The sequence below is a fragment of the Hemitrygon akajei genome, chromosome 4 (assembly GCF_048418815.1).
Source record: "Hemitrygon akajei chromosome 4, sHemAka1.3, whole genome shotgun sequence".
NCBI lineage: Eukaryota > Metazoa > Chordata > Chondrichthyes > Myliobatiformes > Dasyatidae > Hemitrygon > Hemitrygon akajei.
The window spans coordinates 55,504,198-55,517,923 of NC_133127.1; the positions used below are offsets into that span (position 1 = coordinate 55,504,198).

At 41.7% G+C, this 13,726-nt stretch overlaps 1 protein-coding gene across 3 annotated transcripts in view; it reads right to left on the reverse strand.

Moving 5' to 3' along the window:
- The window catches only part of LOC140726363 (limbin-like), a 212,798-nt gene that overhangs the window by 85,246 nt on the left and 113,826 nt on the right, over positions 1-13,726 (reverse strand). For all 3 annotated transcript variants that reach the window (XM_073042642.1, XM_073042641.1, XM_073042643.1), the window contains one exon: positions 3,397-3,556. In XM_073042642.1, the coding sequence (XP_072898743.1) occupies positions 3,397-3,556 (160 nt within the window). The remainder of the gene's footprint in view (positions 1-3,396; positions 3,557-13,726) is intronic.

The window sequence follows — 13,726 nt, forward strand, 5'->3', positions numbered from 1 at the left end:
CAGGTTCACTTACTTGATAACCACCATCTTTATTAAGGCCATTAGGAATGTATAATAAATGCCTTATTAGCAAGACGTTCAACTTTATGATCACATATAGGTTTTGCTTACTCCATTATAATTCTGCCCCTTCTATCACAACCACCTCTAATTTAGCCACTTCCACTCCCAAGAGCTGCTTATGTGAGATAACATTTCATCAACAACAATAGTGTTTATTCTCCACAGAGATGCAAAGTCAGTAAACGTTGCAGAAATCCATCACCATTTGTCTGGTTATGAAGGTGTACTTTCTGCTATAAGCTAATGTAGGAAAAGTGCCCTGAAATTTCTTGGAACTGTTTTCAAGATTTGTTCCAGCAAAGCCCCATAACTTAACTGAATTGTTGTCTCAAAAAGTAGTTTAAAAAGAAGCAATTACTGAATTGAATGCTGAGAAGTGAAATAAACCACAAGGTTTCCACTAAACAAGCCAAGACTCTACCAGGCCAAAAGCCAAAAATAATTTGCAGATACATTAAAAGTCTTTGTGTTTTTTAAGACTATTTACAAGGGCAAAACCAGGAAAAGTTCCTGGTTCCGTCTAGGAGCCTGCGTGAGATGGCATTTTTGTGAGATACAAGGAGTAATGCAAGAACAGAAGGAACAGATGTGGCAGGAGTCCACACAAACACTCAGATTTGCTTCACTATTCAATTAGATCACAGTTCATTTAAAAGAGGCATTAAATCCATAGAAAGTCTCCTAAAATTCCTAATGAAATATAGCTGCTGCCGTGTCTTCTTTGTAATTGTTGAGCCCAGGATGCATCTTCAGAGATTTTGAAACAGCTCACTCTTTCCACAGCCGACCCATCGATAAGCACTGGAGTGTGTTCCCTCGACTTTCCCTTCCTGGAGGCAACAATCAATTCCTTGGTCTTGTTGAGTGCAAAGTTGTGTTGGGACATCACATAACCAGATCTCACTCTTGTCTGTCACGTTGACACCATCTAAAAATCTGCCAACAATAGTTGTGCCGTCAGCAAATGTATAGATGGCTTTGAGCTGTGCCTAGCACACAGTCATGGGTATAGAGAGAGTAGAGCAGTGGGGTAAGTATGCATCCTGGGGATGCACCAGTGTTGACTGTCAGTGAGGAGGAGGTGTTATTTCCAATCTGCACGGACCTTGATTTCCCAGTGTGGAAGTCAAGGATCCAGTTGCATCGGAGTTACTGTGGGCCAGGCTTTGGAGCTTGTTGATCAGAACTGAGGGTATGACTGTGTTGAATGCTGAGCTGTAATCAGCAGCCAGACTTGGGGATTACTATTGTCCAGGTGATCTGGGCTGAGTGGAGAGCCAGTGAGATTGCATCCGCTGTAGATCTTCTGTGTTGATAGACAAACTGCAGTGGATCCAGGTCCTTGCTTAGGCTGGAGCTGATGAGCCATGACCAACCTCTCAAAGCAATTCATCACAGCGGATGTGACTGCCACTGGGTGATAGTTACACACACACACACAAAATGCTGGTGGAATGCAGCAGGCCAGGCAGCATCTATAGGAAGAAGTACAGTTAACATTTCGGGCCGAGACCCTTCGTCACCTTTTCCAATCATCCTCTGAGTGAAAAATGTTTTTTTCTCAGAATCCCTCCAAACCTCTTACTCCTTCCCCAAAACTGCTGCTTCTAATTTTCAAAATCTCTGTTACAAGAAACAATTTTTAATTTTTTTTTTAAAATTAGTTTTTCTATACATTTTACAAATTAAAAACCCCAAATCCCAATGAGGAACATTAATACAGTGCAAAATTAAGCATACAATGACAATATGCTACAAAGGAAGAGAAACAAGAAACAACTTAACCACAATCTCTATATCCTTCATTATTTTGTGCACCTCTGTTACGTCATTCTATTTGCTCCAAGGAAAATAAAACCACTCTATCCAATCTTTCCGTACTACCAAAACATTCCACACAATGGAGCATTCCTGGTAGAGCTCTTCTAGCCCTTCTAGAGCAAAATTGCCCTTTCTATAGTGTGGTGACCAGAATTGTAAGTAATACTCAAGCTGTGACGTAACCAATGTTTTAATAAATTTGGACCATAACTTTCTTGCCCTTATATTCTGTGGCTGGTTAACAGAGTTAAGTATTCTGCATGCCTTTTTGCTACCTTATTTATCTATGGTGTTTAGGGATCCTTGGACTTTTATAACAAAATCCCACTGTCCTCAGTAACCCACCACACACTGTGAATGTCCCATTCTCAGTGATCTTCCCAAAGTGAATCACCTTGCACTTATCAGTAATGACTTCCATCTGCCACTGTTCTACCCACCTTCCCAACAGAATAGCTGAAGACTATACAACTCACCATCAGTTAGTTCTCTTGGTTATTAACACAGAGCTTGCCACATGGTAAATTCATCAATGTCTGGAAATTGGACCATTTGCAGATGCACATAAAAGGCGTACTGCATAATTTACCACTCAACTAATCATTTCTGGGCTGATCGACAACTATTTGGAAAGTGACCTGGGACCTTCTAGCCACTGTTCATCCAAGTGTGTATGATAGGCATTGCCTGGCATCAGCTGTGCATCTATTAACCTCAAACGGAGCATAGCAATCTTCTGCAACAGCGAACAGAAATTGGATATCAAAGCTGTGACCTTCAGCCTGCATTTATGTCTCAAAAAATTCAACGAGCCCCAGAGTAAATCAGCAAAGAGGCATAAATAGAAGTGTTTCATCTTTATTGCCCTCCCTACTGCATGGTCAGCTTCAGTTGCTCAGTACTCTTTGAACAGTTTCGCCTGGCGTTCCTTTGCTACTTCAAGCTTTCTGCATGTCGTGCATCAAAGGTAAAGGCAGCAGTCTTTGTCAGAATGGCAAGGTTGAACAGTGCATGACAACTAATGTCAAGGGCTCAGTTTGTGTCGACGATGCAAGTGTTTCACATGGTGAATGGCCAGACTAAAGACACCTATCATCTTGCGCCTGGACTCTATGGTTGTCACTTCTGCAGCTGATTCCTGGCTGCCGTCGAGGAAGGTCCTTCAGGCTCCATTCACCTTTACACGCATCATAGTGGCAACAACGCAACAGCTGCACTCACCATGGGTAGCTGAGTCCGGAGCCACATGTGGCTCTTACTTATGAATCAGAGTGAAAAACTCCCTCAGAAATTTACTAACGTGTTTATCCCAATTTCCCAAATGTTTGTGGCTTATCCAATTGGCACTCTATGCAGAACCTATTTAGTACACCAGAAGAGGAAAGTGTATTACCAGATTCTTCCTTTACAATCAATTAAAATCAAATTCCCTTTTCTACAGAAATTCTGTTACATTCTGTTTGACTTAAATAAAATTAGTAGTAGGAGTAGGGAGAGTTGTAATCCACTTACTTTTCTGACAATGTGCTTCCTTCTCTCACTGACCAGCTTGCTGTGCATTCGATTTTTCTCTTGATTCATGACCTCATCCAGCCTGAGCTTCACAAGCAGAATTTCTTGGTGCACCATCTCCAACAGTGACTTCACTTGACCTTCGGTCAAATACCCAGCACTAAAATGAAAATAAAAATAAACTTACTTTGTCTGAAATTGGGTGAAATCATCTGGAGTACAATAAGGCATAGACTTTACCACGAGTTGAAACATTTACACATACAGTGATATTTCTAAAAGATATAATCCTCTAGTTTGCAATATATCTCTTTCTCATATTTCTGTCTTTATTTACTGTTGCCTTCTGTACTCCTTTATATTTTGTTACAGTCTTGAGAATAAGTTATAAAAAGAGAAATAACCCTAAATACAACTTTAAGCAGTTGTACCAAACTTCAGTAAAACTTCAACACCACCCTCAATGCAGCAATAGAGTCCCAGGGTGACTTGGGAAAAGGGCATTTGGAGTTAAAGACCTCTGCACTCTCCTAGACAGCAGCTATCCCTGCCCCCCCTCCCCCACATGCTTCAGAAGCCTGGACCACTTACAGCAAATATGCTTCCTGTGTGAGCAAGAGGCACGAGGAAGCACAAGGTCCGGTCAGTCAGTGAGCCTGGAGTCTGATCATTGATTAGTTCCATCACTGATTAGTCCGGGGGTGGGGGGGGTCCAATACTAATGATCGAAGCCTGAAGGTTGAGTGGAGGTCTGGATGTCAAAGCCTGGAGAGTGGAGGCCTAGAAGCCTGTCCTAGATTTGTAAGACTGCCCATGAGTGTGACTGGGTATGAGGCAGGGAGGGTGAGAGGGAGGGAAAAAGCCTGTTGTTGCTTGTTGTGTTCTGTTTTGTGGTATTCTGTGTTGTTCTACCAAGTCTTGTGGGTATGCTATGTTGGTGCCAGAATGTGTGGTGACACTTGCGGGCTGTGTCTTGGTTGTTTACACAAAGGACACATTTCACAATATGTTTCCATGTACATGTGATAAGTAAAGCTGAATCTGAGTCTGAATCAAGGCACTGGAAAATACCAAAAATGTTAACTCTGCAAGATACCAAAAATTTACTGAAATGCTTATGAAAGTTTGCAATACCTATCACCAGACTCAAAGACCATTTCTACCTCACATGTTAAAAGATGATCTCCATCTCCCAATCTCCTCATGGCCCTTGCTTTTTACCTGTCTCATTGCACCGTACCTTCTCTGCAACATTTTATACTATATTCCGTTTTTCTTTTTCAACCTCAATGTTTAACATAATACATTTGGGTGACACATAGCACAAGTTTTTTTTTACACTGCTTTTCGGTACATTACAGTAATAAACCATTACTAATTCCAAAACTAATGTTAGCTTCTGCTCCCAGGCCAGAATTCCCTGCACTGAGACCCCAATTAGACTTGGTCAAGGACCCAAGGCCAGAAATGGTTTGCTTGCATGCAATCAAAACCCTAAACAGACATGCTATTCTTAGCTCTATTGTAAGGAGAGGTTACATGGCAGACAGAGAAAAAAGATCCAACAATTTATGTTCCACATTTATTTGACGAATAAATAATGGAGTGGGGAGGGGGATTGTTGCTCGCTGTTGCTTATGCGTGGGAGGGGGGAGCTGGGGGGGTGGACTTTGGGGTTCTCACGTTTAACTAACGTTCATTCTTTGGGGGCACTTCTCTGTTTTTGTGGATGTTTTGTGACAAAAAAGCATTTCAGGATATATATTGTACACATTTTTCTGACGTTAAATTGGACCTTTGAACCTTTGAAGAAGTGCAACATCACACTGACTCCTGGGATCCTGTGGCCTACGAGCTCTCAAAGAGGAGCAGGGCCATCCTGGGTAGTACTGGAGCCTTGAGGTCATGTACTGACCTCAAGTCCTGTGTGAGGAATGGAAGATGTGAACTACCTCACAAACAACTCACCCACCTGTCCCATCAATCACTTCCAGTTGAAGAGCCTGCTGTTCCCACACAGTCTCATCAGTCACCTCAGAAACCACAAGACCAGAGAGGAAACAAAGCCTCCCCAATCCCAAGGGACAGTCAAAGGACAAGACTATAATGCAGAACAAATATTTGGATAAGTTTAAATTGTCACATTGTTGAAGGCACATGAGTCTTCTCAGGGATTTGATGTCATAACAGGGCACAGTGAAATTAAGATAAATAAATATACAGCAAGAGACTCAAATTAAATGAGACTGATTTGTTACAAAGCCGGTTCTTATATCCATATGCACACACTAATTAAGAACTAATTGCATTTATGTGCCAGGCACATTACACACTTCACCGGCTGGGGAAAAGGAATGTTGTCGAAGTTTAGAACTCTACTTTTATGTTTTGTTAAAGCTCCCCTCTGGACCAAAGTTATGTTGTACAATGTAGGTCTGATGTGAGAGTGTTTGATGGCAACTCGGAATATAAAAAATAAGAAAATAGGACCATAAACTGAAAGCAAATATTCTCATCATGATGACCTCTCACACCCCATTACAAAATAGATACCCCATGCATCTTGCATGACTTGTGTGTTACTAAAGCACACTATTTGCCCTTTTTAACTCCCAAATCCCTTCTAGGTTTGTAACCCATGAGAACTGTGGTGAGTTCCACAATTCTGGGATCTTGTCCATCCACAGTTCCCTTCACAAACCCTCCATAGATAACGAGACCTTCAGCTGCCTTGGTTCTGATGTAGAAAATCCTTCGTAAAATCTCTCTGTCTTTCTACTTTAAGCCTTCTTTAAAACTATCTTGTTTTTAAACATATAGTCACCTGCCCTTTAACTCCCAATGGATACTTGCGAGTTAGCTGCAGACTCCAGAAAACATCGTGGAACTAAGGAAGGATTACACAGGCTGGAGAGCTATGAAGCCCCTCTATGAATCTCCAATTCACTGGTGGGAAACTACCAAGGAAGATGTCAAGAAGTTTTTCATCCTCAAAAGGTGCTCAGAAAACAAGGCAGAGTCAAAGGGACTTATGCAAGTCTTTCCAAACACCCATCCTTCTCTGATGTAACAGTGTTATCTCACTGAAGGGCTGCCTGACACACTGGAGTTGGAGCTGAAGATTGGACTGTCTTCCCACCTCAACACCACCAACAACCTTCATGGGGAAAAAAAATTCCAGATAATAGGAACTGTGTTCACTGATCGCGGTCAGGAGGGGAAGGCACAATGTTGACAACCATTTTTGAGCCGTTATTAATTAAATTAAGGTAATTAGTATGATAATACCAGATGTAAATGACACAGGAATAACCAAAAATTTGACATTTAACTTTCATTAGTTATCTGTTCTGATGGCAACACTTGACATTTTGATAACTGCCTCATATAGAAAAAAAATTATTTTCTTTTTTGTGCACTGCTACTTATTTTTTTTAAAAAACAGCTTATTCAAAAGGTCCTGAAATTTAGCAATAAGTAAATCATCAGCATAAAAACCAAGTTTCAATTTTCATCCCTAGGCAACCAATATTTAAACAGCGCAACTCATTTCTGTAAAGTTGATTGGTTATTATTTAGCCTGGAATATGGCAATTTATCTTCTAGTCCAAGTTTTATTGACAGTTGCACTTTAGAATGCTAGGAATTTTCTCAACGCTGCTCAGTAAAACGTTAAGGTGTACAGAGGGATTCACATTATTTAAAAAAGTAAGCATAATGCATTTCCATTCTGCACTTACACATATTTCTGGTCACTCGTCTTTAAAGATCTTTATTTAGACTAAAATAACTCTAGGGCACTGAACAATGAATTTATGCAGGAACATGTGACAAGAAAGGAGAAAAAAATGCATTTGTTGCCATAAACTTGAGGTTCAGGAATTACTTGTTGAGAGAATATCAGAGAATAGGTTTAGTGCTTGGTGCACGCTTCCAAACACATTGATGTCATTGCCTATTAATCTTCCTTTCATGCTCTGCTAGATTAAAGCTTTATAACAGCAGATGTGCACAGCAGACATCAAATACTCAATGAGTAGTTGTGTTCTGTTCTGTTATGTGCTTCTTGCCTGCAGTTCACATTTAATGCCTTTCCTTTTGCCTAATTCCCTCCTTTGATTAAAGTTCTCCAGTATATTCCTCAAGTACAAAAAATGCAAGTCATTTAATTGGCACCCCACTGACAGGAACATCTACTCTATTTCAACACATTGATGTTCAGACACTAAACTACTTCCCTTTGAATTTAAATAAATTTTAAAATGCATCCATAAATTTTAAGAACTGACAGGTTTAAAATTTCCAATGAAATATGATAAATATATCCTGAAGGATGGAGGCTTAATATTTTTGCACATAAAGCAGTGGCAACTATTATGAAATGAAACAATTTGCAAAACAAATTATATATGCAAACACTTTCAAATGGCATCAAGTCATTCCACAATCTGTTGTAAACTGCAGTCTTTCTTTAGGCCAGGAAAGTCTGGAGCCTGAACGCTATTCATGTGCGTTTCATTTCACAAGAATTCCATTTCAATTCCTATGGAGAATAAGAATGCCAATTAAACTGAAGAGACAGAAAATGAACAGAAAGTGAGATTTTACTGGTGCCATGGTGAGCCATCAGCAAGAAAAGACTCAATGTCACAGGCCAAAGATTGACCAGTGGCCAATCTGGACATTGAAGTTTTGAGAGGAAGGGACATAAATCAGGTCCACTGCCCAATTACAAGAGGCAGCAGTGGGTTGAGACAGTGAAAAAGAGCTTTGACCAGCGACCAACCACCATTTGGGATTGATTAGCAAGAGCAAATTAAAGGAAGGCAGGGGCAAACGCAGTGGCCATTGTCTGAATGGACAGAGTCAGAGGTGCTCTTGAGGCTTTAGCTCTTCAAGGCTTCAGTCAGAAAAAGCAAAGAAAAGCTCAAGATATTTTTCCTTCCCTTCTTTATATCTGCTCAGCCAGGAGAGTAGGGATGATAGTAGTAGTCAAATGCTCCTCTTATGGAATGTAGGAAGGCAGTGAGACCGCTGGTGTCCCTGATGACTACAGCTGCAATAAGTGTATCCAGCTGCAGCTTCTGTTAAGAAGTTGCAGCTGGAACTGGATGAACTCAGGATCATTTGGGTGGCTGAGGGGGTGATAGATAGGCCATATGGAGATAGGACCAAGGTGCAGGACACATGAAAATGGGTGACAGTCAGGAAGGGGAAAGGGGTTAAGGAGCCAGTGCAGAGGACCTCAGTGCCCATCCCTCTCAACAACAGGTATATCACTTTGGATACTGTTGGTGGGGATGGCCTAACAGAGGAAAGTCACAGTAGTCGGGTCTCTAGCACTGAGTCTGTCTCTGTAACTCACAAGGGAAGGAGAAAGAGGCACATTGTGGTGATAGGGGATTTGTTAGTTGGTGGAAGGACAGAAGGTGCTGTGGGCAAGAGCAAGATTCCTGGTTGTTATGTTGTCTCCCGGGTCACAGGGTCCGGGATAACTCAGATCGAGACCTCAGTGGGAGGGTGAACAGCCAGACCCTGTGGTCCATGTAGGTACCAATGACATGGGCAGGATGAATAATGAGATTCTGCACAGGGATTTCAGTGAGTTAGGTGCTAATTTATAGGGCAGGACTTCCAGGGTTGCTACCTGTGCCACATACTAATGAGGCCAGAACCAGAAACCAGTTTAATACATTGCTAAGGAGTTGGTGTAGGAGGGAGGGCATAAGAGTTTTGGATCATTGGTCTCTCTTCCAGGGAAAGTGGGACCTGTACAGAAGGGACAGTTTGCACCTGAACTGGAGGGGGGACTAATATCCTAGCAGGAAGATTTGTTAATGCTGCATGGTGGTATTTAAACTACATATGCAGGGGGATGGGAACCAGAGTGCTAGGACAGTTAGTGGAGAGGTTGTGGAGGCAGATGTTGGTAAACAAAGTTACGAATCAAAAGGTTGAGCATAGTGTGACTAGTATACTGAGCTGGCTGCGTATATTTCAATGCAAGAAGTATCATAGGAAAGGCGGATAATAGTGCTGAAGATGGGTAGCTGGTTTACAAACAGAGGTAATGTGTAGTGAGGAGAGGCTGTTGATAGGGCAAAATCATAGTCAACAGGATGAGTTGCAATGTAAAAGGTTGACACAATCGAGAAGAGTGAATACAAGACTGAGGATGTTATATTTAAATGCGCATAGAATACAGAATAAGATAGATAAACTCGCAGCACAATTGCAGATTGGCAGGAATGATGTTGTAGGCATCACTGAATCATGGCTAAAAGAAGATTATAGCTGGGAGCTTAATATCCAAGGGTACACAGTGTATTGAAAGGGCAGGCAGTTAGGCCGGGTTGTGTGGGGGGGGGGGGGGGTGGCGTTGCTCTGTTGGTAAAAAATGATATCAAATCATCAGAAAGAGGTGACATAGGTGCTGAATCATTGTGGGGAGAGTGAAGGAACTGCAAAGGCCCTGATAGGAGTTGTATATAGAGCCCCAGACAGTAGTAAAATCAGGTTAGTGCTAGATTTCAGGAGGGCAAATTTCTAGAGTGCCTATAAGATGGCATTTTAGAGCAGTTTGTGGTTGAGCAAGATGACACAACCGTGGCTAACAAGAGAAGTCAAAACCGACATAAAATTCAAAGAGAGGGCATGTAATCGAGCAAAAATAGTGGGAAGTTAGAGGATTGGGAAGCTTTTAAAAACCAACAGGGGCAACTCATTGGTTGGGTCCAATTATTTTTACGTTATATGTCAATGATTTGGATGATGGATTTGATGGCTTTGTTGCAAAGTTTGCAGACAATATGAAGACAGATGGAGGGGCAGGTAGTTTTGAGGAAGTAGAGAGGCTACAGAAGGACTTAGACGGATGAGGAGAATAGACAAAGAAATGACAGATGGAATACAGTGTTGGGAAGTGTATGGTCATGCACTTTGGTAGAAGAAATGAAAGTGTTGACTATTTTCTAAATGGAGAGAAAATACAAAACAGTGAAGTAAAAAGAGACTTGGGAGTCCTTGTGCAGGATTCCCTAAAAGTTAATTTGCAGGTTGGGTCTGTAGTGAGGAAGGCAATTGCAATGTTACCATTCATTTCAAGACGACTAAAATATAAAAGCAAGGATACAATGTTGAGATTTTATAAAGCACTGGTGAGGCCTCACTTGGAGTATTGTGTGCAGTTTTGGGCCCCTTATCTTAGAAAGGATGTGTTGAAATTGGAGACGGTTTGAATGAGGTTCACAAAAATGATTCCAGGATTGAATGACTTGTCATATGAAGAGCGTTTGATGGCTCTGAGCCTGTATTCACTAGAATTCAGAAGCCTATTGAATCGTAAAAGGCCTTGATAAAGTGGATGTGGAGAGAATGTTTCCTATGGTGGGAGAGTCTAAGGCCAGAGGACATAGGCTCAGAATAGAGGGGCATCCTTTTAGAGTGAGGACGAGGCAGAATTTCTTTAGCCAGGAAGTGGTGAAACTGTGGAATTCTTTGCCACAGGCAGCTGTGGAAGCCAAAACTTTATGTATATTTAAGGCAAAGGTTGATAGATTCTTGATTGGTCAGGGCATTAAGGGTTACAGGGAGAAGACAGGAGACTGGGGCTGAGACAAAAATTAGATCAGCCATGATGAAATGGCGGAGCCCCTGTATTTATATCTTATGGCTACAACAAGGATGAAATGTAGGGAATGGATGAGCTCATATGGTGTCAGAGTGATCAGAAGGAGAAAGAGAAGATAAGTTCACAGAGGCATATAGCGATAGCAAAAGAGCTCCAGAAGGGAAGGGGCCCTTGGAGGTCACAGGGTTTAAGGGCTGTTTGTTTGACCAGACAAAAAGCTCTCCCATTTCACTTGGCACACAATCAGCATTGAAAAGACACCTACCAATCCTTCTTTTGGCTGTTAGGTTTCTCAAGACTTGGAGATTCCAGCCTTCAGCACCTGACCTCAGAGTAAATGCTTCAGCAATGCACAGTCCCAGTAAAACACCTAATTATCGGAATCTGCCTGGAGAGTTGAGCTGATTACCTGTAACCCATCATAACTCTATTAAATTGCACCTGGGTGAATTAGAGTCACATTAGTTCTGGTTTGAAATTTTACGTTTCTACCTGACCCAAGCTTGAATATCTTTTGGGATTATAATCATCCCTTTCTCATCTGTTCCTGCATTTCCCAGGATTCTCATTTGTGCTAACTGAACAAATCTTCTAAAAAAATTGCCTGTGTTGTATCTACTCTGAAGAGAAATTTTTGTTAAACTATTCTACCTACTCCAGGCTGAACTGTTCAAACAGGGATTGCTGGGGATGCAACACATAAAAAATGATGGAGGAACTCAGCAGTTCAGGCAGCATTTATGGAAACAAATAAACAGTTGACATTTTTGGCCGAGGCCCCTCTTCAGGACTGGAAAGGAAGGGGGAAGATGCTGGAATAAAAATTTGGGGGGGAACAGATGGAGGATTATCTAGAAGATGATGGGTAAAGCTAGGTGGGTGCAGAAGGGGTTTGAAGTAAGAAGCTAAGAGGTGATAGGTGGAAAAGGTAAAAGGCTGGAGAAGAAGGAATCTGATAGGAGAGGAGAGTGGACCATGGGAGAAAGGAAAGGAGGAAGGGCACCAGTGGAGGGTGATAGGCAGGTGAGGAGAAGAGATGAAAGGCAAGAGTGGGAAATTTAAAATGAGAGAAGAGAGAGGTAAACAAATACTTGGAGAAATTAATGTTTACGCCATCTGTCTGAAGGCTACCTAGACAGAATATGAGTTGCTGCTACTCCAACCTGAGAGTTAGCTCATCGTGACAAAAGAGGAGGCCATGGACCAATATGTCTGAACAGAAAAGGAGATATGAATTAAGGTGGATGGCCATTGAGGAATTTTGCTTTTGGCAGGTGGAGTGGAGGTGCTCAACAAAGCAGTCCCCCACTATGTTGGGTCTCGCCAACACAGAGGAGGTCGCAGTGGACAACCCTAACAGATTCACAGTTGAAGTGTAACCTCACCTGGAAGGATTGTCTGGGGCTCTGAATGGAGGTGGTGATGCCTTATTCTGTTTGTCGATAGTTGCTTTGTCATGATTGGTTAGTTTAGAAACTGCAGCTGCTTTACCCATTGGTTAGTTGCCTGGTGTCCAATTTCAAGTACCCTGGGTATATAGAGAGCACGTGTGGGAGGTTCGCTCTCTTCCTTTGATTTTCAGGCAAGCAGCACACATGCCCAGTGGGAAGGTATGCTCTGTGCGTGCTTTTGACTTAGTATGTTTGTTGAATGTAAGTACGTTTGTTGAATATTCAGCTTTGTAGTTTCTGTAACTTGGGGAGCATGAATGTCTGGTTGAAATTTTACTGTTTGTAAATAAATGTTTAATATACCTATTCATAGAGAGTGCTTTCTGTTTCACTTGCTGGACCCACTAACCTCACTCAGCACTACTGAGGGAGGAGGTGAATGGGCAGGTGTAGCACTTTAGCCGCTTCCAGGGAAAAGTGACAGGAGGGAAAATAATGGGGAGGGACAAATGGACAAGGGAATCACAAAAGGAGTGATCCCTGTGGAAAGTGGAGAGTGGGGGTGAGTACAGATGTGTTTGGCGGTATGGTCCTGTTGAAGATGGTGCAAGTTGTGGAGAAAGATGTGCTAGGGATGCTCTTACACTAGTAAACATTCCTGCCACCATATTTGTTCATAAGCAAGATCTGGCCAATCAGCCAGTGAATAAATCATATTTATCACATGAGACTGTAACCTGCAACTCAATGGGTCAGGTAGTTTCTACAGAGGCAAAGGGATGGTCTACACTGTGGGTCATAAAGCTGCATCTGAATGTAAGTGATTCTGCTAGAAAGGTAGATTCTAATGTACAGGTAACCTTTGTCATTCAAGGACATTACAATCCTTTGTGACCTTCTAAGCCATATTTCATTATAAGACCACAGAGTATAAATTTATTAAATGCACTTCAATGGTGTGTGCTGCTGTCTCGGTAGCTGAGAAAGCAACTTTAACTGATCTTTTATAGCATGAGCCTACCAATCAGAGAATTGAAAGTTTTCATCAGCAGAAATTTGACTGATATGCAGATGCACATTTGTCAGGTGACCGGTCCCATCTTTAACAACGCTTGGAAATTCATCAACTTTAGCATCACAACACTACTGTAGCAGCGGCAACAACTTGCATTTAAGTTGCATCCTTTGTGCACTGAAATATCTCAAGACACTTCACCACTGCATTATCAAACAAAATCTGAAAAAAGATCTGTCAAGGCAAATTAGTAAAAGTAATCAAAGGGGAAGCTACCGAATACTTTAAATGCAG